The 26444-nt window shown below is 38.9% G+C and overlaps 1 protein-coding gene across 14 annotated transcripts in view; it reads right to left on the bottom strand.

Annotated features, from left to right (window-relative positions):
* The window catches only part of LOC138764641 (M1-specific T cell receptor alpha chain-like), an 814651-nt gene that overhangs the window by 5529 nt on the left and 782678 nt on the right, over positions 1-26444 (bottom strand). Inside the window, exon 1 of one of the 14 annotated variants that reach the window (XM_069940836.1) lies at positions 21757-21921. The exons of the other annotated variants lie outside the window; for them this stretch is intronic. Within the exon in view, the coding sequence (XP_069796937.1) occupies positions 21757-21775 (19 nt within the window). The 5' untranslated portion in view covers positions 21776-21921. Of the gene's footprint in view, positions 1-21756; positions 21922-26444 lie in introns of those variants that run through there. 14 annotated transcript variants of the gene reach the window in all.

Here is a 26444-nt window from a genome sequence, read left to right as displayed (position 1 = left end):
TATTTTTCTTTCTCCACTGCTCATACCTAATATTATTTTGAATGTTCTCAATGGACCTGCCTCCACCATCACCCCCGAAAAAGCGTTCCATATACCTCCCACTATCTGAGTTAAAAACATTACCTTTGACTTCCCCCCTCAGCTTTCCTCCACTGAACTTAAACTAGTGGTTTTCAAACTTTTTCTTTCCATTCACATACCACCCTAAGCAATCCCTTACCAATAACCGAGCACCCATGGCATAGGGATTACTTAAGGTGGCATGTGAGTGGTAAAAAAGTTTGAAAACCATTGCCTTAAACAGCTGTTCTCTGGTTATTTACTATTGTCGCCCCGATAAAAAGGTGCTGGCTGTCCACCTTATCTATGCCCCTCATGATCATGCACCTCATTAAAGTCACCTTTCAGCCTTCGACACTCCAAAGAGAAAAACGCTCGCTCTGTCAGCTCTCCAATCCATACAACATGGTGGTAAATCTTCTCTGCACCCTCTCCAAGGTAACCTTGTAATGAGGCGACCAAGCAGGACACAATGCTCCAAGTATGGTCTAAAGCCCATTTCAGGAGGAGTTAGACAAGCATTGATGGATATGTTATTATGGAGGCCGTGGGATTGATGATCATGGACAGAATTAGCTAAAAGTCAAGCTTTATTACTGCACAAACTTCTGACTCGGTGACAACAATTTACACAAATTCTGTATTAAACCCATCTTCAAAAATCTTCCTTCTCTCTTATCAACACTTTCCGGATGATACTAAAGTTTCTGGTCTAAAGCACGACAGGAACCTGGGAGACACGTTCAACTCGAGAACATTCCTTGCTGAACCCCATTATTCAGTAATTCTCCGTATTAGTCTAATGTGTTATTTCTTGATTTTCAACATTATTCGGCAATATGGCTGACCTTTGTACGAAGAAAAGTTGTATATTTCTTGCCTTTATAATGCAAGCAAGGATATATAACCATAGAACATTACAGCACAGAAGCAAGCCCCCTTTGGCCCTTCTAGTCTGTACCGAACTATGTTTTTGCTCAGTCCCATTGATCTGCACCCAATCCATAGCCCTCCATACCTCACTCATCCATGTACCTGCGCACATTAGTTTTAAGTGTTAAAATCGAGCGTGAATTCACCACTTCAGCTGGCAGCTCGTTCCACACTCCCACCACTCTCTATGTGAAAATATTCCCACTTATGTTCCCACTAAACTTTTCCCCTTTCACTCTTTACCCATATCGTCTGGTTGATATCTCACCTGCACTCCGTGGATAAAGTCTATCTTCATTTACTCTGTATCTCCCCCTCATGTCTTAAAATCTCCCCCATAACCTGTTTAAGTTTTCGCTGTAACTCTGTTCCTGAAGTCCGGGCAACATTGGAGTAAATCTTCTCTGCACTTTTTCTATCTTATTGATATTTTTACTGTAGTTAGTTAGATGACCAAAACTGCACAAAATACTCCAAATACTACAATGTTTTATACAACCTTACAATAACATCCCAACTCCTATACTCAATACTTTGATTTATGAAGGCCCACATGCCACAAGCTCCTTACAATCCTATCCACCTGTGAAACCACTTTCAGGGAATTCTGTGTCTGTATTCCCAGATCCCTCTGTTCTACCAGACTCCTCAGTGCCCAACCATTTACCATATATGCCTTTTCTTGGTATGTCCTTCTAAAATGTAACACCTCACATTGTCTGCATTAAATTCCATCAGCCATTTTTCATCCCATTTTCCAAATGGTCTATATCCACCTGCTAGTTTTGAAAACCTTCTTCGCTGTCCACAACACCTCCAATCTTAGCATTATCTGCAAATTTGCTGATTCAATTTAGCACGCTATCATCCAGATCACTGTTATAGATAAAAAGCAATGGCCCTATTACCAATCCTCGATGCACACCACCCAAGTAGGAGATGTCTGAAGTCAGGTCTCAAGTCTGAGAAGCAATAATCTACCACTGCTCTATGGCTTCTCCAAACCAGCCATTATCGAACTCAGTTCACCACCTCATCATGAATGCCTAGCGTCTGATCCTTACTAACCTCCTATATGGGACCTTGTCATAGGCATTACTAACGTCCATGTTGACAACATTCAAAGCCTTTCCTTCGCCAACTTTACTGGTAACCTCCGCTAAAAACTCTGATTTGTTAAACACGATCTACCATGCACAAAGCCATGTGGACGATCCCTAATCAGTCTCTGGCTATCCAAATAATTGTATATTCGATCTATTTGAACACCTTCCAATAGCTTACCTATTGATGACGTCAGGCACACCGGACTATAATTTCCAGGGTTAATTCTGGAGCCTTAACAATGGAAAAGTGTGAGCTATCCTCCAATCCTCCAGCCAAGGACATCTTAAACATTTCTGCCAGAACTCCTGAAATTTCTACATTTGCCTTCCTCATGGTCCGAGGGAATATCCTTTCAGGCCCTTGGGCTATATCCAGCCTTATTTGTTTTAAGACAACAATTATTTCCTCTTCTTTAAACCGAAAAGATTCCATGGTCCTAGTACTCGTTTCACTCAATTCCCACGATTCTCTGCACGTTTCCTGAGTGAATATGGATGAAAAAAAAAAAGATTTAAGATCTCTTTTAGCTCCATTCAAAGTTGACCACCCTGATTTTCAAGGGGGCAATTTTGTCCCTAACTATTCGTTTGCTCTTTATTTACTGAACCTCTAGAAACCCTTAGGATCTTCCTTCACATTGTCTGGCAAAGCAACCCCATGTCTTCTTTTAGCCATCATGATTTATTTCTTGAGGTTTTTCTTGCATTTCTATTCTCTCAAGTACCCCATTTGGTTCATGTTGCTTATACCTGTTATACACCTCTCTCTTCTTCTGAACCAGATCCCCAATATCTCACAAAAAACAAGGTTCTCTATGCCTGCTAACCTTTCCTTTAATCCTGACAAGCCCTGTATTCTCAAAATGTCCTCTTTGAAGGTCTTCACTTACCTCGCATATCCTTGCCTGAAAACAAATGATCCCAATCCATACATTCTAGATTCTTTTCCATTTCCTTAAAATTGGCCTTTCTCCAATTTAGAATCTCAACCCGAGTCTCAGAGCTATCCTTCTCCATAATTCACTTGAAATGAATGCCATTATGATCACTGGACCCAAAATATTCCACATGCACATACTTCTGTCACTTGTCTAGTCTCGTTCCCTAATAGGAGATTGAATATTGCACTCTCTCTAGTTGGTACCTCTATATATTGATTTAGAAAACTTTCTTGAACACAATTGACAAATTCCAAGTCACCAGCCCTTTTTCAATATGGGAGTACCAATCAATATATGGAAAATTAAAATCTACTGTCACAACCGTATATTACCTGCAGCTGTCTGATATCTCTCTACAGATTCTCTCCTCCAAATCTCGTTGACTACTGGGCAGTCTATAATACAACCCCATGAGTATGGTCATACCATATAATTGGTAAAAATCGATTCGTCTACAGAGAATGCACCAAAATCCAAATATTTGTTTGGTCTTATCAACACAAAGGCCAGATAACTGCGATATCAGAATATGTGCAATTAAGAAGGGCTATGATTTCTAGGGTCCAGGTGGAAATTTTTTCACCTTTGTAGGACAAGGTCAAGGCACTAGATGATTGGTGAAATGCAGATGTTGTTCCTTCATTGAAGAAGGATACCAAGGATAAGTCAGCTAACTACAGCCAGGCCAACCTAATGTCGGTAGCTGGGAAATTACTGTAAAATTCCAAGGGTTTGGATTTTATATGCATTTGGAAAATGAAGGACTAGTTCGGGATTCCTAATGAAGGGTTCAGGCCTGATACACTGGTTACATTTATTTGCTCAAATGCTGTGTGAACTGCTGTGTTTCTCTAGAACATTTGTGTACTCCTCTTGACCCTAGCATCTACAGATTTCCTGTTCACTAGATAAGGATGGATGGCTTTGTTTGGGGAAATCCTGCCTCATTATGTCGATTGTGCTTTTTGTTTAGTGGAGGTAACAAAAAAGATTGATGTAGGCCGGGAAATAGATGCTTTCTACATGGACTAAAATAAGACATCTGACAAGGTCTGCTCGGGTGGCTGGTACATACAGTTAAGGCACGTTGGACATGAGTCTATGTGCCTAATTAGGTCGAAATTTGTTTTGGTGATTGGGGCAGAAGGAAGTTGTGTGAAAAATGTTTATGAATAGAAGCTTTTCTGTGAATACTAACCTAAGTAAATGTTTCTCCTTTATTTTCCACACGCACAGACACACACACACACACCGACACACACACACACACAAACACACACACACACACACACACACACACACACACACACACACACACACCCACCCACACACACACACACACACACACACACACACACACACACACACACACACATGCATATTCGAAACAAATCGAATCAAAGTGGATTTACGTGGACGTATGATCAGACTTGTGCCAGATCCAAATATTTTCTGATAGCCGTTAGTTACACAGCAGTGGACGACCTCACAAAAACATACATGGGAGGTTCCTTAGAAATGTAAACCTTTGCGTTGATGTTGGGTGGGATGTGATGGAACAAGTCCCAGGACCGAAACATGCCAGGATGTTCTCTTTTATCTCGAATTTCTAGCATCTACAGTTATAGTGGCAACATACAAAGGACCCAAAATACATGATCAGGGGCCCCTCAACCCAGAACCACTATTCAATTTGCACTGATTATTCCCAAGGCTATATCTCTTCTTCTTTGCCGTTTCCCAGCAGCAGTATATTCCTTAATCTTTCACTAAAGTATCCACCGCTTCCACCTTCCACCTCAAATATTCCAACCTCCAGAGCCTTTCAGAGGATCGGGGAATGTTTTCCACTTGAACTGACGTGCATTTTTAAAACCTCAAATTCTATCAATATGTTAAAGACTCCTTACTTATGCCTTTGTCTTATCTCTGAACAATTAATTGTATGTAGTACTGTTTGGTCAAGCAGCTTTTGTATAATCACTGTGGTGTCGAGAACGTTATCTTGTTTTAATTCTGTGGCACTGCTTTGCAGTATGGTGTTAAAGCGACAATAAACCCTACCTGATACCTAATACCTGATAGATCTAGTTTCTGCTGAACACTGATTTGCACGGGAAGCTAATTGTCTGCTGAAAGTCCACCTACTGCCTAAATCCCTCATTAAAGAGAAACTTCATGGATCAATCCACTATCAATCAGACAACTTTGATTTTGGAAAATGCAGCAGACCTTCAGAAGACCAATGGCGCAAATATTTCGAATCAGTTTGTACCGTCTGCAAGATATACTACAGAAGACCAAGAAGGTATTTTAACAGCAAACATAACTCCTGGTTGAGCAGCATCAGCGAACAGCTCTGATGCTCTTCTATCTCCAGTAGATCGTGTGATTCTCCAATCTCCTGCATTTTCCACCTCTAGTCTTCAAACAGTACCTTCCAACCCACGACTTCAAAGAACTGGAAGGGACAGTGGAGTAGAATCATGGGAGCACCACAACTTCGAAGTTACCCTCCAAGCCACCCACCATCCTGACTTGTAAATGTTAATTCAGCGTCCTTGAGCCAAAATTCTGGAACTCACTCGATAACAACGTTGTGGGTTCACTCACATATTAAGGGTTAGAGTGGTTCAAGAAGGCAGCTCAACACCACCGTCTCAAAGGAGATTTATGGATGGGCAATCAAATGTTGGCTCATCCTGAGAAGCCCAACTCGATTGAATGAATATCACAAAATCTTTTGGTGGTCATTATTGCACGAAGGGGATTAATTGACCAGGTGATTAGGTGAGTTAACCGGAAAAGGGATGACGTGCTTAAAATTGCAGCCAATCTGCTTCCTTATCCTTGATGTTACATTCACTCACTATCATGCATCCATTCAGAAAGTAATCGTTTTTTGTGGGTGTACCATTTGACATGCATTTAAATGTCTTGTCCAGGCTTGCACATTAGGACTGCAATTGCATCTGAAAAGCATGGGATAGAATAGGCCATTTAGCTCTTTGATCCCATTCTACATTTTGATACCATCATTACTAAACCACTCTCAACACCATTTGCTTTGTTTTTGTTTCTGAACCCCTCAATGTGTTTTTTTTTGCATTGGGATAATTGTTTGCTCCATGCAATTAGCAGAGCACATCATTCGAGATATCACGTTAACCATGCATATAATTGATTGCTATATGTCTACCTGACTCTCGTAAGTTCTGGGCGCCCTGTTATGTGAAGAATGAAATTTTACTGGAAAGGGTGCAGCAAAGATTCACGAGGATGTCACTGAGACTGAAATAATGGAGTTAAAATGAGAGACTGGATAGTCTAGTGTGTCAGATGTTGAGAAGGGACATTACAGAGGTAAATAAAACCTTGAGGGCACAGATGAGGTGAATTCTTAGATTTTTTTTCATGTGGGATTGCGGAATTTGAAACTCGAGGGCGAAGGCTTAAGATGAGAGAGAAAAAAGTTCTGGGGGTTGTCAGTGCATGGAACCAGTTGCCAGAGAAAAAAGGTAAAGGCAGGGATCACTACAATATTTTGACTGGCGATTGGATAAAAAAAATTGGGACTCAATGCAGGCAAATGTAACTTGATGAGGTTGGCATTTTTGTGTGCATGAATGAGTTGGACATGTTTCTACGCAGGAAAAATCCATAACTCTATCTATGTGTATTTCGCTATCAACAGACTGTCTGTCATGAACCTCGCTGTCTGTGTACCTACCTTCCGACCATTTATCTGATAGATATATTGATAGACAGATCATCGATAGATTGATAGACTGATAGATATATAGATATGGATAGATAGATAGATAGATAGATAGATAGATAGATAGATAGAAAGATAAATATTTAGGTGGGGTGGATGGATGGATGGAGTGATGGATATATGGAAGGAAAGATGATAGATAGAAGGATAGATAATAAGTTAGATAAATAGATATGTGTTGACGAGCCTTTCTATCTAAAATTATAACAATTTGATGAAGGGCTATGATGGTCATAAAAATAAATAGTTAGTCCCCACACAGACAGCTTGGAAAACGACTGTCTGCAGACAATGTAATTGCAATAAAACACAAAATTACCATATTTTTTCCATTTGTTTCTCTGTTGGTTCATCTATCAATATTACACTTCCATTAAAATCAAAACATCTGTTTTTTTTTTAATGACAATTTGAGTTATAAATTTTTGTTTTTTTTTGAATTAGGATATAAGGTTGCAGGTTATTGGGTTTCCCCTCTTGTTCATGCTTGCAACGAATCATAAATATTTCAACACTTACTGGGTTCCATAACCACTCTTGTCCCGCTTCCAAACATAATTTTAATGTCCCCTCCATAATTCACACAGTTTCTGACCCTCTTACAATAACGGCCAGTCAATGCACATTGCCCTTTTGAAAATTCCACCACGTTATCACTTACGACAGAACAGTTCTGAACGAATGTAAGATGCACCTGTCATTATTCTCATTTATTTAATTATTTATCTAGATTAAAAGATAAATTATGAAAATATCAATCAGGTCAAGCAGCATATGTGGATAAAAGGACGGAGTTAGTTGACAGAGACTGATGATGGTCCTTTTACCTAACACTTCAAATGTGGTTTACTCTTCACAGATACTCCCTTATCTGCTGAGTATTTACAGAATTTTCTGTATTCACAACATCATTGAGTTTTACAGACTGAAATGGCATCTGAAACCCACAAAGTCCTTTCTTTTTGGTCATTTACATTTATTTGAATATTTATTCTCTCTTTTTAATTCAATTAAACATACGGGAATTAACAGTTTATTGCACTTATTGCTTTCCACAAACATTTTTGTTCCACTTCCAAAGATTAATTTGTTATTTTTTTCATAATTCACACAGTGTTTGGCTCTCTCAGAGTAAATACCGACGATTTAACCCCGTATTGTCCTTAATAACAATCCTGTTATCACAAGGACTCCTAAATGCAAACATCTTCAAACTAATTAGAAGATTGAACCATCTATTTTATGGCGATCGAGGTCGACTTACTTGGAATTACAGTCAATGTGGTCCCTGATCCAAAGGTGAGTTTGCTGTTACTATTCACACAGTGCCAGGTGGCTTCACAATAACACTGTACCATTAGGGGCAGTTTATCAGAAATACTGAGGTGTGCAACTAAATTTAAAGTTTTGTCGTTTTCATTCATAAATGTAAATTCTATAAATATTATTTTATTATCAATATACTTTATGTGACAGGATATCTCTAATGTGTCAATTTATGAATGCATTGATTCTCTCAAAGAAAACATAATCTGGCCCATTCACCCCACTGAATATATGTTGACCTTAAAAATCTTTATGCATGAATCAGAGAAAAATACAGCACGACATGAGGCCCTTAGATACATAGGGCCTGCACTGACCACTCGTTCAGCAAATCATATTGATCTTGTTACCTCCAAATGTATTCTCACCACCTACTAATACTCTTCAGATTTCACCATTCATCTGCGCACTAGGAATAATTTATAGCATCTTATTATCTTACTAAGCTTTGGGATGTGAGAAAATTGGAATCTTTCTATCTATCGATCTATCTATCTATCGATCGATCGATCGATCTATCTATCTATCTATCTATCTATCTATCTATCTATCTATCTATCGATCTATCTATCTATCTATCGATCTATCTATCTATCGATCTATCTATCTATCTATCTATCGATCTATCTATCTATCTATCCATCTATCTATCGATCTATCTATCGATCTAACTATCGATCGATCTATCTATTTAAAGTAACTAACCACTGTTTGTATATAGATTTATGTGTTAATCTATCGAACTATTTATATGTCTGTCAGGCGTTGGCATGTCAGCCTGCTTACCTGTAAATCCTTTTGAAACATTATTTCACCTGATGATAAGCAATTATTTACAATTCAAGATATGGAGGCAATTCTGAAAAAGAGAATATAGCCAACTGGTCTGCATTTTAAGCAGAATATATGTTAATTAACACTCACTGTCTTCTAATGTATGAGACGGGGATGATGCCTTCTACAATGTTCATATTTGCTTTGAGTCTGTATTTAGAATTAATGGTAAGATTTTATTTGTAATTAATAGTATTAAAGTATAATGGCCTTCTCTGCCCTTTTCTGTTTCGACAAATACTCGAGTTTTTGTCCCAAATATTAACTGCCTGAATTCCTAGTGGCTGACTTGGTTGCTCTTTCGGCATGGGAAGATAATCGATTAGTTTTAGATTCGATTCATGAAAACCAAGCGGCTTATGGGGGTCCACAATTTATCACATATCTCCTCAAATATCAGGAAGGATGTCCAGTTCTGCACACATGCTTTCACTAACGACGGAAATTACAGAAATTTCTGCAGATTGGTAATATTGGAACTTACTGGGTTCTACAGTCAGCCAGGTTCCACTTCCAAATATTAAATTGCTTCCTCCATAATTCACACGGTGAAAAGCCCTCTTACAATATTCACCCTGCCAATCCATTGTTGTTTTCATGAAGTAATAATACAGATAGATGCTAATTTTTGTATTTGTCACGTGGTTATCTCCCCTATCTCTCACTGTTCATCTGCCCATCTCCCATTATTTCGATAGTCTCTCCATCTATAAGTTCTTCTGTTTGTCAGCATGCATGCTTGTCTGTCGCTTTCCTTAACTTGTAAATGGTCAATTACCAGTCAAGGTGAAGTAACAATTCTGAAAATGGATTGCCCTAACAAAGGGTTCAGGCCCAAAACGCTGCTTATATATCTCTGCGTCCTGAGGACACTGCGTCACCTGCTGAGATCCTCCAGCACTTTTGTGTATTATAAATAAATGATTAGTTTTAATCGCTAACAAAATGTCCGCTAAAGTATCCTCACTTTTTGAACTGGGAGATGGAGATAACATTTTCTTATTTGTTACAGCGAGTACGAAAATTAATACTATGTTTCTGATATTAATTAACATTTGTAAGTTAGAATATATTTTCCAGAAACTTACTTGGTTGGATAATTACTCGAGTCCCACTTCCAAATATCAAAACCGTGCTGCCTCCCCCATAATTCACACAGTGCCCAACCCCCTTACAAATACACCAATCTTTACAAGTTAATTTTGATTATAGGGAAAGGTTAGATTAGTTTTAGGTATTCTTTCTTTTTTTCCCTTTTACCATATCTTTTGTTTAGATTAACTTGTTAAACATGGGTTTAAATATGATTGTCATGGATCATATCATTACTTAAGATAGAATTTACCCTCTGTTTAGAAACAGGGATTGTTTAATTTAGCCTTATTCATTTTCTATCAAGAATTATATTGGAATACATTATGAGAAAGTGATAAACGGTTAATAACCAAATTGATAGAATTTGATGTTTTAAAGAAATAATGTTAAACATTTATGAATAGATGTTTATATTTAATCTGTTTGTTATAATAGATGACTTTGTATGTTAAACCCAATATAAAGAAAATGAAACATATATTCCCACTGGCCTTAACAATGTCCACATCGTCCTCTTCCAAATAATGAATCCTTAAGGATTCTCCTTAAATGCAATATTTTATTCCTTCAATAGATCCTTAATTTTAGGGAAGAGATTTTAACCATTTTTAAACACGCACAATACCAGCTCAATATTGGCCTCATAAAGCAGCGAATTTCTGTCCAACTTTATGTTAACAAACGAATATAAGCAATGGAGCTTAAACATGATTTATCTGAGCGTTTCAAAGAAAATAATTATCGAGTTTTTCTGTGATTTCATTCTGCCCCACAGCTTTCTCTTTGTCTCTTTAATTGACAGAAGAAAATTGAAGGTCTTCAATTTGCCTGGGACTCGCCGTCACTTGCTCTATTACAGTGGATCTCAACCTTTTTCTTTCCACTCACATACCATTTTAAGTAATCCCTATGCCATCGGTGCTCTGTGATTAAGGTGATATGTGAGTCAAAAGGTTGAGAATCACTGCTCTGGACCCAATTGTTACTGAAATATTTTGCTTGATAAAAATTGTCATTGGGCTATTTCCTTTGGAGTTATGAAACCATGCACATAACGAGTCAATTAAGTACGATTAAAATAGTGGCTTTCAACCTTTTTCTTTCCACCCACACAACCATCCTTAACCAATCCTTTACAAATCTTAAAGTCCCTATGGCATAGGGAATACTTAAAGTGGTTTGTGAGTAGGAAGAAAAAGGATAAAAGCCACTGCTCTATTATTCACCCCCTCTGTCACATGGGTTCACCGGGTGCTCCCAGCATCTATAACATCTCATGGATGTGAGGGCCACTGGGTCAGTTTGCCACTGTAAACGTTCTCCACTAAAGGCAGGATTTGGAATGTTGGGGATATTGGGAAAATGGATTATATTGAGAAAATTCGTGGTGAAGAGATGACCCATTCCATCTTGTGGGGAGAGATATCTCCCTCCCGCTCTCCCTCAAATCTTCACATCCTTCTCAACCTGCAAATATTTCCACTGAAAAACAGTATTCTGGAAACAATCAGCAGGCCGGACAAAATGTATGAAGATAGAATCAGTTAACTCAATGGTTTTCAAACTGCCCCCTAAACTCACATTCCACCTTAATCAATCCCTACGACACAAGTGCTCTGTGATTGGTGAGGGATTACGTAAGGTGATGTGTGAGTGTGAACAAAAGGTTGAGAACCACTTGTCTTCGCCCAATTGTTAATGAAATATTTTTGCTTGATAAAAATTGTTACTGACTCATTTCTTTTGGAGTTATGAAACCGTGCACACAAGAAGTCAATTAGGTATGATTAAAACAGTGTTTTTCGAACCCTTTTCCTTCCACTCTCATACAACCTTAAGCAATCCCTTATTAATCACAGAGCACTTATAGCACAGGGATTGCTTCAGGTGGAATTTGAGTTTGGGGGAGGCAGTTTGAAAACCTCGGAGTTAACGTTTCAGGTCTAGGAAGACCTCTCAGAATTAGATAGGAGAATAGGTCAGGTATTCGGCGAGTTTCAGTGGCAATGTGAGAAGAATCCTCAGGTGAATGAGAAGATGATGCTATTCGCCAGACGTCTGCGTTCCATCATTTATTTGATTACCTCTCAGTTCGCATGCTGCCAGATACGCTCAAACTGACCTTTACTCCCTTGTCATACACATAAGTGCTAGGGAAACCCATTGGGTATCGCGGCAACCATAGAAAGCAAAAGGAAGGCGACGTTTCAGACCTGAGCCCTTCTTCAAAATCCTTCATCAAAAGGAAAGCCTTCTCCGTTCTCTGGATATTGAATGACCTGCTGAGTTTCCTTAACACGATTATGTACTGGACTGGATACCAGCACCTTCAGACATCTTGTTTAGCCACTTTAGCTCCCTCACTTTACCTCTCAGCAACTCTAACGGGATTTCTCTCTTTCTCCCAATTCGTCCGAATTTCTAAATTTAGGCTTTAATGCTAGCAACTCGATAGCGAAAGATAGAACAACTTTAGATATGTACTATAGAAAGATATATATAAATCGGACTTACGAGGTTTCACCTGCAATTTGGTTCCAGTTCCAAATACTAACGTATCAAGGTTATTCACACAGTATTGCATAGTAGTGCAGAAACCCCCTTACCTGGCCCCAAATTCAACATGTGTTATTGCATCGCGGAGTCGTATGGTCCCTCAAGCCCAACACCGTCCTGCTTCCCATCGGTATTCCTATCTACGGTAATACAATTTCCAGCTCTGAGTCCATAGCTTTCTCAGCCTTGGCGATTCAAGTGTTATCCAAGGCACTTGGTAAATGTTTTGATGAATCAGCTCCCATCGCCTTACCAGGTGGATTAAAACCTCTCCCCTCCGGGTTAAACAAGTCCGTTAATACCTCTAGTTTTTAGCTGAGTCGTAGAAAATAAAATGTTTGGAAAATAAATGGGACTTCTGTAGGATGAGTGAAATTATGAATTGGCAATTCATGTTTTGAATGCGGATGGACATAATTAGGGTAAAAGAGATACCTATCAGATCTCTTCTAAATCCGTCACCATTCACATATGTTCGTTATGAAGAGTGAATTATTTTATTTAACAGTTCACCATGGATTTGATTGGTGAATCAGTTCTGGGAGACTTAATTACGTCCATTACCCACGATGCTAAGAATTTAGTATTTGCTTTAAAACTTCGTTTGAACTTTCAACAAATTACCAGGACTAACAATAAGTTAGTGCCGTTTCCAAAGACTAATTTACTGATACTTCCATCATTCACAAAGCAAATGGTCCCCTCAAAAGAACTCGTTTAATGTCCAAACCCTCTGCATTTTTGTAATTATGTATTTATTTTAAAATGAAAGCAATACTACCATCCATTGAGTGATATTGTTTGATAAATTGTGAGAATAGTTTATGTTCACCTTGTAGACATTATTCATTCAAATGACAATGATGAGTGCTTCCCACAATCATGTACGTCCTCGAAATATAGGCACAGAGTTACACTCCTTCACATATTCTTGCAATATCCGATGAAAACCATCGTATTTGGGAACGTCCGCACTTACTGGGTTCTGCAGTCAGTCTGGTTCCATTTCCATATGCTTCTATAATTTATTCAGTGTGCAAACCTCTTGTAATCTACTCCCCAGCAATTTAACGTTGGCTTTGTGAAGTTATCATACAGACAGAAACTAATTTTTCAAATTTATGTAATATGTTTCTCAATCTCATGTGCATTCCATCCTCTGTATAATACATTAATCTTTCTTTCAACTGTATTTATGTTGGTCTATCACTTTGTTGAACTTGCGCAACAGATGGTTCAGCACTAGAAAAAAAATTGAGACCAATGTGAAAGTGGGGACAATTCCCATTATATGAATTTTACGGAGATTGCGTGTTAAGTAAGATGTTCTGTTCTCCTATTTAGTAAACAGGCAGAACATGTCATGCCATTCGCTAAATACTAGCATTTAGAATTATGAGCTGCAAAATTGAAAGTCTTTTACAACACTTACTTGATTGGATAATTAGTCGAGTCCCGGTTCCAAATATGAATTCCCAATTGGATCCAGAATTCACACAGTGCCCGACACCCTTACAAATAGACCTCTCAGATTTAACAATGGCCACATTTGGCTCTGAACCGCAATGCCAATTAAATCTAAATTTTCTTCTAACATTTTTCATTTTATTCTCTATATTTCAATCGTTTTCCCTTGACCCCATCTCAAATTCTGACCAATTCTGGCACTTAATTGTCAAACAACATTCCTTCTTTAAAAAAAAGAAACAACAGAAAGATTATTTATTTAATTGCTGCAGAGGTAATCATTGAACACTTTTCTATGTGATTATGTTCGTCAAAGAATTCTTCCTGTAACTTTGATTCCCAGGTAAATTCATGGGTGAACAAATAATCTCCATTTTTTGTTGGCCGTCACATATTTGTTTATTTCCCCCAATGTCATATGGGCTCCTATGGGTGTTCTCGTCGCTTCCCTCATCTGAATGATGTGTGAACGCGAGGTTAATTGGTGATTGTAAACTGTTGCCAGTGAAGGCAGGAGATGGTGTTGCTGGTGATATGCGAAGAATGAGTTATAGATCATATCATTGGGTGAATCCAGAAGCGGGTGGAGTGTCGGTAGCTGACAGACCCTCTTCTGTGTCATAAGGCAATAATTCCCTTTAGTGCCCACTCTGGAACCTCACATCTTTCCTAACTTATAAATAAATCCCACGGAAAAACAGAACTGTGGAAACACCCAGCTGGCCAGAGAAAATCGGTTAAGACCTCATATTGAAATTTATTCCAAAGAAGGAAATAAAAAATACAGGTTTCCTGCGAATTTCAGGGGTGGTGTGGGAGAGATGCGCAGGAGGAAAGAAGATGGCGCCATGCGCCGGATGTCAGAAAGGTACCAGAATTTTATGATCATGTTTTGGATCTCGCACTACCAGTGTGACCAGTCATTCATACTCGATCTTCCCTTCGACTTTCCCCTAATTTCTCCCTTTCTCTTTCCTGCAATAACATCATCATCAACAATTCTGTAAACGTCTAACAAAAGTATTTAATGTCGAAAAGTATAAATTCTACAAACCAATCTCTGGGTAGGGAGGCTTCCTCTGAATCTTGTACTGGGTAAATTATCCGCGGAGTTAATGACTATTTACCACCTTATTTTAATATCTAAGGGTTTTGAACGAGTCTTTAAGTTTGGGTAATTTTGCCATCATTTCAAATCTTGTATCGAAGTCTCCAGAGAGGTCACAAACCATCCCCTTAATCGGTGTTAATCTTTATAATTTGGTATTAATGTCAATGACCTGCTATGTATTTGCAAAAGTGTATTTTGATGTCCATAAATCCAATTTTTCCACACTCATCTTTTGCCTGGATCGAGGTCTAAACATGATCTAATTGAGGCTAATTACAGAGCAACGCACAGGGGTACAAAACTGATGAGCATGCGTTCGACCAGTGGTTCTGAAACTTTTTGTATTCATTCTCATGCCACTTTAAGTAAACCATCTGCGATAAGTGCTTTGTGTTTAGTAATGGATTGCTAAAGTAAGGAAAGTTTGAGAATCACTGCTCTTGATCCAATTGTAATTGAAATAGTTTGATTGATAAAAATTGTCATTGGTCCATTTCCTTTGGAGTTATAAAACCGTGCACATAACGAGTCAATTGTACGATTAAAGCAGTGGTTTTCAAACTGTTCCTTTCCACCCATATAACTATCCTAAGTAATCACTTACTAATCACAAAGTACTTATAGCATAGGGAATACTTAAAGCGGTATGTGAGTGGAAAGAAAAAGGTTGGGAAACACTGCTCTATTATTTACCTCCTCTGTCACATAAGTTCTCCGGGTGCTCCCAGCATCTATCACATCTCAAGAATGTGTGGGTTTCTAGGTCAGTCTTCCACTGTAAACGTTCCCCACTCAAGGAAGGATTGGGAATTGTTGGGGATATTGGGCGAATAGATTACAGTGAAAAATCCGTGGTGAAGAAGTGGCCCATCTCATCTTGTGGGGAGACATATCTCCCTTCCGCTCTCCCTCAAACTTCACATCCTTCTCAACCTACAAACATTTCTACTTATAAACAGTATTCTGGAAGCAGTCAGCAGTCCGGACAACATGTGTGGAGATAGTTGTCAAACTCTCCCTTAAACTCACATTCCACTTTAAGCAATCCCTATGACGTAAGTAAGTGATTACCTTTGGTGTTGTGTGAGTGTGAACAAAAGGTTGAGAACCACTTGTCTTGGCCCAATTGTTAATGAAATATTTTTGCTTGAGAAAAATTGTTACTCGTTCATTTCCTTTGGAGTTATGAAATCGTGCACACAAGGAGTAAATTGGGTATGATTAAAACAGTGGTTTTCAAACCCCTTTCTTTCCACCCACATACCACCTTAAGCAATCCCTTATTAATCACATAGCACTTATGATACAGGGATTGCTTAAAGTGGAATGTGAGTTTGGAGGGAGTTAACGTTTCAGGTCTAGGAAGACTTATCAGAATTAGGTAGGAGAATGGGTCAGGTGTTGACGAGTTTCAGTGGCAATGTGAGAGGAAACCTCAGGTGAATGAGAAGATGATACTATTCGCCAGACGTCTGCGTTCCATCATTTATTTGATTACCTCTTGGATCTCATGCTTCCAGATATGCTCAAACTGACCTCTCCTCCCTTGTCGTACACATACATGCTAGGGAAACCCATCGGGTCGCGCAGCATCCAGAGAAAGCAAAAGGAAATCGGCGTTTCAAGCCTGAACTCGTCCTCAGAATTCCTTCAAAAGGAAAACCTTTTGCGTTCTCTGGATACCGAGCACCTTCAGACATCTTGTTTATCCACCCTCCCTCCCTTTCTATCTCAGTAATTGTACCGGGATTTCTTTCTTGACACCATTTCGTCCGAATGTCTATAATTAGGCTTTAATGATAACGACCCGATAGAGAAAGATGGAACATCATTTAAGGATGTGCTATTGAAAAATACATAATTAATCGGACTTACGAGGTTCCAACCGTAATTTGGTTCCAGTTCCAAATACTAGGGCATCAATGCTATTCACACAGTATTGCATAGTAGTGCAGAAACCCCCTTAACTGGCCCCAAATGCACCTGCGTTACTGTATCACAGACACATGTGGTCACTCAGGCCCAACACCGTCCTGCTCCTCATAGGATAACTATCTACATAATACAATTTTCAACACTGAGTCCATAGCCTTCTCTGCCTTGACGATTGAAATGCTAGCCAAGGCATGTTATATATGTTCTGGGAAAGCAGCTTATACCGCTTTACCAGGTAGATTACCCCCAACCCCTACACCCTACGTAAAAGAGTCCGTAAATTGCCTCTAGCGTGTAGCTATAGGATGTTTGGAAAATAAATGGCACTTCTGTAGGATGAGTGAAGATATGAGTTGTGGGGGTTTGCCAATTCATGTTGTGAATGAGGATAGAATCTCTGTCACGATTAACCCACAGGAGGTATGTTTCAGGGGCCAAACATCATTTGCGTAAAAGAGACTCCCCTCAGATATCTGTTAAATCTGTCACGATTCACATAAATATGTTATGAAGAGCAAATTATTTCATTTAAAGGTTCACCATAGAATTGATTGGTGAATCAGATCCGCGAGACTTCAGTTGTTTTCACTTCTGAGTAGGACCAATGCTACTGAAAATGCAGCGGAAAACCTGTAACGTCCATTACCCACAGCATGTCACGTTGATAAGAATTTAGCATTTGCTTGAAAACTTTGTTTGAAACTTCAATAACTTACCTGGATTAACAAGAAGTCTGCTTCCACTTCCAAATACTAATTTGCCAGTCCCACCAGCATTCACACAGCAAATGATCCCCTCACAAGAACTCGTCTAGTGTTTGCACCCTCTGCATTTTTGTAATTACATATGATTTTTTAAAAATGAATCAATGCTACCATTCATTGAGTGATTTTGTTTGATAAATTGAGAGACTAGTTTATGTTCAGCTTGTACACATTATTTATTCAAATTTCAATGTTGACTGCTTCCCACAATCATGTACTTCCTAGGAATAAAAGCACGGAGTTCCACTCTTTCACACACTCTTGCAATATCCAATGAAAACCAATGAATTTGGGAACATCTGCATTTACTGTGTTCTGCAGACAGTTTGGTTACATTTCCAAATATTAAATATTCTGCTTTTATAAAATTTATTCAGTGCTCAACCCCCCTTTCAAGCTATTCCCTGGCAATCTAAGGTTGGGTTTGGGAGGTAATCATACCCATTATCATATTTATGTCATGCATCTCTCAATCTCACGTGCATTTCATTTTCTGTATAACACATTAATATTTCTTTCATCTGTATTTATGTTTGTCTATAGGTTTGTTTAACCCATGGAACAGGTGGTTTAGGAATAGAAAAACTTGAGACCAATTGTGAAAGTGGGGAGAAGTCCTATTATCTGAATTACATGGAAATTGCGTGTTAAGTAAGAAGCTCTGTTCTCCAATTTAGTCGATTGGAATAACATCCCATGGCATTCGCCAAAATCTAGCATTTAGAATTAAGAGCAGCAAAATTTAAAGACTTTCCTAACACTTACTTGGTTGGATAATCAGTCGAGTCCCGGTTCCAAATATTAATCTCCAATTGGCTCCAGAATTCACACAGTGATCGACTCCCTTACAAATACACTTCTTGGATTTAACAATGGCCACATTTGGTTCTGAACCACAATGCCAATTGAATCTAAATATTTCTTCAATCTTTTCTCATTTTACTATCTAGATTCAATAATTTTCCCTTGACCCCAGCTCAAAGACTAACCCAAACAATAGGAATATTATTTATGTATGCGCTTCGAATGTAATCATTGACCACGTTTCTATTTCATTGTGATTTGTCTAAGAGTTATTCCTGTAACTTTGATTCCCAGTGAAAAGCAAGGGTGAAAAAAAATCCCACTACTTTTTATGTTGGGAGTCACGTACTCGCATAGTCCACTCAAAGTCATGTGGGATCATATGTGAGTCCACATCCGAATGATGTGCGGGTTGCGAGGTTAGTTGTTGACTGTAAACTGTTGCCAGTGAAGGTGGGAGATGGAGTTGCTGGTGCTATGAGTTACAGATTATATCAGGTGGTGAATCTGGCTGCTCCTTCTATATCATAAGGGAACAAATCCCCTTTGTTTCCTCTCTGGAATCTCACATCTTTCCTAACATAAACAAATCACAAGGAAAAAAACAGAATTCTGGAAACACCCAGCTGGTCAGAGAAAATCGGTTAACATCTCAAATTGAAATTTATTCCAAAGACGGAAAGATAAAATGCAAGTTTCAGGGGTGGTTTGGGAGGGATGCACAGGAGAAATGAAGATGGTGCCATGCGCCGGATGTCAGAGCGTTTCCAGCAGTTTAATTATGTCTTGGACCTCACACTACCAGTGTCCCCCATTCATTCCTACTCCAGCTTCCCTGCGACTTTCACCTGATTTCTATCTTTCTCTTTCCTGCAATAACATCATCATCAACGATTCTGTAAACGTCTAACAAAAGTATTTAATGTCGAAATGTGTTAATTCTACAAACCAATCTCTGGACAGGGAGACTTCCTCTGAGTCCTGTACTTGGTAAATAAACTTCGGAGATAATTACTATTTGCCACCTTATTTTAATAACTAGGGGTTTTGATCGCTTCTTTAAGTTTGAGCAATTTTACCATCATGTTACACCTTGCGTCGAAGTCTCCAGAGAGGTCACAAACCATCCCCTTATTTGCTATTAATCTTTACAATTTGGCATTATTGACAACGACCTGCTATGCATCCGCAAAAAGTGCATTTTGATGTCCATAAATCCAATTTTTCCAGACTCATCTTTAGCCTGGATCGAGGTATAAATATGATCTAATTGAGGCTTTTTACAGAGCAACGCACAGGGGTACAACTGATGAGCATACCTTAGACCCTTTTCCATCCACTTACATGCCACTTCGAGTAAACCCTATGCCATAAGTGCTTTGTGATTAGTAAGGGATTTTTTAAGTGAGGGAAGTTTGAGAATCATTGATCTAGATTCACTTGTAATTGAAATATTTTGATTGATAAAAATAGTCATTGGTCCATTTCCTTTGGAGTTATGAAACCGTGCACATAACGAGTCAAATGTACGATTAAAGCAGTGGTTTTCAAACTGTTCCTTTCCACCCATATAACCATCCTAAGTAATCACTTACTAATCACAAAGTACTTATAGCATAGGGAATACTTAAAGCGGTATGTGAGTGGAAAGAAAAAGGTTGGGAAACACTGCTCTATTATTTACCTCCTCTGTCACATAAGTTCTCCGGGTGCTCCCAGCATCTATCACATCTCAAGAATGTGTGGGTTTCTAGGTCAGTCTTCCACTGTAAACGTTCCCCACTCAAGGAAGGATTGGGAATTGTTGGGGATATTGGGCGAATAGATTACAGTGAAAAATCCGTGGTGAAGAAGTGGCCCATCCCATCTTGTGGGGAGACATATCTCCCTTCCGCTCTCCCTCAAACTTCACATCCTTCTCAACATGCAAACATTTCTACTGAAAAACAGTATTCTAGAAACACTCAGTCCGGACAACATGTGTGGAGATAGAATCAGAAACGCAGTGGTTTTCAATCTGCCCCCTAAACTCATATTCCATCTTAATCAATCCCTATGAAGTAAGTGCTCAGTGATTGGTAAGAGATTACTTAAGGCGGGATGTGAGTGTGAAATAAAGGCTGAGAACCACTGCTCTAGACCCAATTATTAATGAAATAGTTTTGCTTGAGAAAAATTGTTACTGGCTCATTTCCTTTGGTGTTGTGAAACCGTGCACATTACAAGTCAATTAGGTATGATTAAAACAGTGGTTTTCAAACCCCTTTCTTTCCACCCACATACCACCTTAAGCCATACCTTATCAATAACAGAGCACTCATGGGACAGGGATAGCTGAAGGAGGAATTTGAGTTTGGGGGGAGGCAGTTTGAAAACCAACGAGTTAACGTTTCAGGTCTAGGAAGATTTCTCAGAATTGGGTAGGAGATGCGGGCAGGTCTTTGGCGAATTTCAGTGGCAATGTGAGAAAAATCCTCAAGTGAATGATGCTAATAATGCTAATCGCCTGATGTCTGCAGTCTCTCATTTATTTGATTACCCCTCGGATCTCAAGCTGTCAGATATGCTCAAACTGACCATTCCTCCCTTGCGGTACACATGAGTGCTGGACAAAGTTATTTGGTCGTGCAGTATCCATAGAGAGCAAAATGAAGTCGACTTTTCAGGCCTGAACCCGTCCTCAAAATTCTTTCTTCAAAAGAAACCTTGTTGCGTTTTATGGATACTGAGTTTCTTCAACACATTTATGTACTGGTTTGAATACAAGCACCTTCCGATACCTTGTTTTGCCACCTCCCTCACTTTCCATCTGAACAAACTTTACGGGATTTCCTTCTTGCACCCAATTCGTCTGAATGTCTAAAATTAGGTCTTAATGATAGCAACCCGAAAGAGAAAGATAGAACCGCATTTGGAGATGTACTATACAAAAATACATAATAAATCAGACTTACGAGGTTCCACCTGTAATTTGGTTCCGTTCCAAATACTAGTGGATCGATGTTATTCACATGGTATTGCATTAGTAGTCCAGAAACACTCTTACCTGGCACCAAGTTCAACATGTGTTATTTCATCACGGACTCGTGTGGCCCCTGAGGCCCACCACCGTCCTGCTTCCCATAGGATACCTATCTACGTAATACAATTTCCACGACTTAGTCCACAGCCTTCTCTGTTTTGACGATTAAATTGCTAGCACAGGCTATAATGTTCTGGGAAAGCAGCTCCTACTGCCTTACCAGGTAGATTACTCCCCTACCCCCGGTAAAAGATTGGAGTCTGTAAATTACCTCCACCGTCCAAACATAGGATGTTTGGAAAATAAATGAGTAAAATTATGAATTGTTGGGCTTTGCCAATTTATGTTGTGAATGCGGATGGACTCTATGCTGCGGTCAACCCACAGGTAGTAGATTTCAGTGTTCAAACATCATTTGCGTAAAAAATATGCCCCTCAGACCTCTTTCAAATCTGCCACCATTCACAAACGTTCATTGGGAAGAATTAATTAATTAATTAAAAGCTTCACCATGGAATTGATTGTTGAATAATTTCCGGGAGATTTCAGCTATTTTTACTTCTCAGTAGGACGAATGCTATTGAAAATGTAGCAGAAAACCTGTAACGTCCATTACCCACAGCATTGCACGTTGATAAGAATTTAGACATTTCTTAAAAAATTCGTTTGAACTTTCAATAACTTACCAGGATTAACAATAAATCTGGTGCCGCTTCCAAGCACTAATTTGTTGGTCCCGGCAGCGTTCACACTGCAAATGATCCCCTCACAAGAACTCGCCTAGTGGCCGCACCCTCTGCATCATTGTAATTACATATATATTAAAAAAATAAAACAATGCTACCATCTATTGAGTGATTTTGTTTGATATATTGTGAGCATAGTTTATATTCACCTTGTACACATTATTTATTTAAATGTCAACATTGATTGCTTCCCACAATCATGTACTTCCTCGGAATATAAGCACGGAGTTCCACTCATGCAATATCTGATGAAAACCAATGAACTTGGGAATGTTTGCTCTTAGTGGGTTTTACAGTCAGTCTGGTTCCATTTCAAAATATTAAACATTCTGCTTCTATAATTTAGTCAGTGCTTAACCCTCTTGCAATCTATTCCTTGGCAATCTAATGTTGGCTTTGTAAGGTAATCATACAGACAAACACTGATTTTTTATATTTATGTCCTGTATCTCTCAATCCCATGTGTATTTCATCCTCTGTAAAATACATCATTCTTTCTTTCATCTGTATTAATATTTGTCAATAGTTGTGTTTAACGTGCGCAACAGACGGTTGAGGACTAGAAAAAACTATATTGAGACCAATTCTGAAAGTGGGGACAATTCATATTATCTTAATTTTACGGAGATTGCGTTTTAAGTAAGAAGCTCTGTTCTCCAATTTAGTCGACGGGTGTAACATCTCATGCCATTCGCTAAAATCTAGCATTTAGAATTAAGAGGTGCAAAATTGAAAGTCTTATTCAACACTTACTTGGTTGGATAATGAGTCGAGTCCCCGTTCCAAATATTAATCCTCTACTGGCCCCAGAATTCACACAGTGCCCGACACCCTTACAAATACACCTTTCGGATTTTACAATAGCTACATTTGGTTCTGAACCGCAATCCCAATTAAATCCTTCAATCTATCAATCTATAATGTTCAATCATTTTCACTGATATCCAATTCCCTTGACCCCAGTTCAAATTCTGATCTATTCTGGCACTGAATTGACAAATTTCTTAAAAGAAAAGAAATGATAGAAACATTATTTATTTATGCACTTCAAAGGCTATCGTTGAACACCTTTCTATGTGATTGTGATTCGTCTAAGAGTTCTTCCTGTAACTTTGATTCCCAGTGAAAAGCATGGGTGAAAATGTCACCAATACATTTTCTGTTGGGAGTCACGTACTCGCATATTCCTCCCAATGTCATGTGGTCTCCTATGGGTGTTCTCATCTCCTCCCTCATCCCAAGGATGTGCGGGTCGCAAGGTTAGTTGTTGATTGAAACTGTTGCCAGTGAAGGCGGGAGATGGAGTTGCTGGTGATAAGCGAAGAATGAGTTACAGATTATATCAGTTGGTTAATCTGGGAGCCGGTGGAATGTCGGGTGTCTGACAAAACCCCTTCTATGTCATAAGGCATACTTCCCCTTTGTGCCCACTCTGGAACCTCATATCTTTCAGAACATAAATAAATCCCACGGAAAAACGGAATTGTGGGACGTCCAGCTGGTCAGAGGAAATGGATAATATGTCAGGTTGAAATTCATTCCAAAGAAGGAATGAGAAAATATAGGTTTCCTGCAAATTTCAGGGGTGGTGTGGGAGGGATGCACAGGAGAAAAGAAGATGGTGCCATGCGCCGGATGACAGAGCAAGTTCCAGCATTTTATGATCATGTCTTGGATCTTGCACTACCAGTGCCCATTCATTCCTACTACAGCTTCCCTGCGACTTTCCCCTGATTTCTCACTTTCCTATTAACTGCAATAATATCATCACGAACAGTTCCGTAAAAGTCCAATAAAATATTTAATGTCGAAATGTATAAATTGTACAAACCATTTGTACCTCAGGGAGGCTTCCTCTGAGTCCTGTACTGGGTAAAAAAAAAACAAACCGTGGAGGTAATTACTATTTTATCACCTTACTTTAGTAACTTGGGGGTTTGAACGCGTCTTTAAGTTTGGGTAATGTGCCCTGATATCAAACCTTACCTCGAAGACTCCAGAGAGGTCACAAACAATCCCCTTAATCTTTACAATTTGGTTTTCATGACAACGACCTGCTATTCGTCTGCAAAAGTGCATTTTGACTGTTCATTAATTCGACTTTTCCAACTAATTTTTAGCTTTATTCTAGGTCTAAACATAACTTCATTGAGGCTATTCACAGAGGAACGCACACAGGTAGAATAAAGGATGAGAATACATTAGACCAGTGGTTCCCAAACGTTTTCTTTCCATTCACATACCACTTTAAGTAAACCTACGCCATAATTACTCTATGATTATAGGGATTACTTAAGATGGTATGTGAGGGGTAAAGGACGGCTCTAGACGTAATTGTTAGTGAAATATTTTGATTGAGAAAAATTGTAATTGGCCCATTTCCTTTGACAATTTAGAAAAATCGATGATTGGTGCAGGAGTAGACCATTTGGCCCTTCTAATTTACACCACCACTCATTTTTATCATGGCTGATCTTCTACTCAGTACCCAATACCTGCTTTCTCCCCACATCTCCTGATCCCCTTAGCCACTGGGGCCAAATCTATCTTCCTCCTAAATATAGATGAAGACCTGGCTTCAACTACTTCATGTGGCAGAGAATTGCACAGATTCACCACGCTCTGAGAGAATTTTCATTCTTATCTCAGTCCTAAAAGACTTCACTCTTATCCTTAAACTGTGACCCCTGGTTTTGGTTTCCCCCAACATTTGGAACAACCTTCTGCATCTAACCTGTGCATTCCCTTAGAATTCTATACGTTTCTATAAAATCCCCTCTCAATCTTCTAAATTCCAGCGAGTATAAGCTTAGTCAATCTAGCCTTTCTTCATATGTAAGTCCTGCCATCCCTGGTATCAAACTAGTCAATCTTATTTGCACTCCCTCAATGGCAAGGGAGTAATGGAACCATACACATAATAAGTCAATTAGTTACGATTAATACAGTGGTTTTCAAACTTTTTCTTTCTATCCACATACCACCTTAATCAATCCCTTTCTCATCACAGAACACCTAATCACATACCATGTGAGTGAAAATAAAAAGGTTGAGAACCACTGCTTTAGATAATCATACAGAAACAGACCCTTCACCCTACCACATCCATGCTGTCCATCAGTTCCATGCCTATTCTAGTCCTATTTACTAGCAGATGGCCCATAGACTTGAAGATTCAACTGCTCCCCCAGACACAACAGATGTTGTGAGATTGCCTGCCTCCACCCACTTCTGAAGACTAAACCCCCCCTCCCTCTTTTCTGGAGTAAAAGGATTGGCAGCTGTAAATTTTCTTCAGTGTGTATCTGAATGGCAGAGTATGGACAGAAGAATGTTTGGAGAGCAATTGGATTTTCACAGGATTAGTGAAATTGGATATTTGATTGCTGCATGTTCTGGTTCCTTGCTCTATGACCTGCTGAATTATAATGATTTACGGCCTTCATACTGAGAATCTCAATCTCCACCAGCCACCAAGTTGTGCATTCTAGACTCTAACCACTAACTGGATGAATATTACTTCTCAGTTCTCCTCTGAACCTCTAACGCTGCACAATAAGCTATGAATTTTTCAAAAATTACATGTTCAACATACATGTTATCTCATGAATTGCATGAATAGAGATTGTGTTGCCCTCACTTCACAATTTTATCTGTCGATATTATAATGGAAACCTTTTGGCATCCATTAAAACAACATGCTATGCTGACCAGAATTTGGAATTTGTTTGAAAACTATTTTTAAATGCTGATAACCTACCAGGATTAATAATAAGGTTGGTGCCGCTCCCAAACATCAATTTGTCGATACCTCCAGATTCACACAGCAAATTATCCCCTCACGAAAACCCCGTTTAGGTCCGCTCCCTTGGAATGACGGTCATATTTTTTCAATGAGTTAAATGACATCGTCATCTCGTTGGCAATTTTGCTTTGTAAATTATTGGAATAGTTATGTTTTTTCTC

Source organism: Narcine bancroftii, chromosome 5 (assembly GCF_036971445.1).
Source record: "Narcine bancroftii isolate sNarBan1 chromosome 5, sNarBan1.hap1, whole genome shotgun sequence".
NCBI lineage: Eukaryota > Metazoa > Chordata > Chondrichthyes > Torpediniformes > Narcinidae > Narcine > Narcine bancroftii.
Note: the sequence above shows the minus strand (reverse complement) of the source record. Positions and strands in the feature narration are given on the sequence as shown.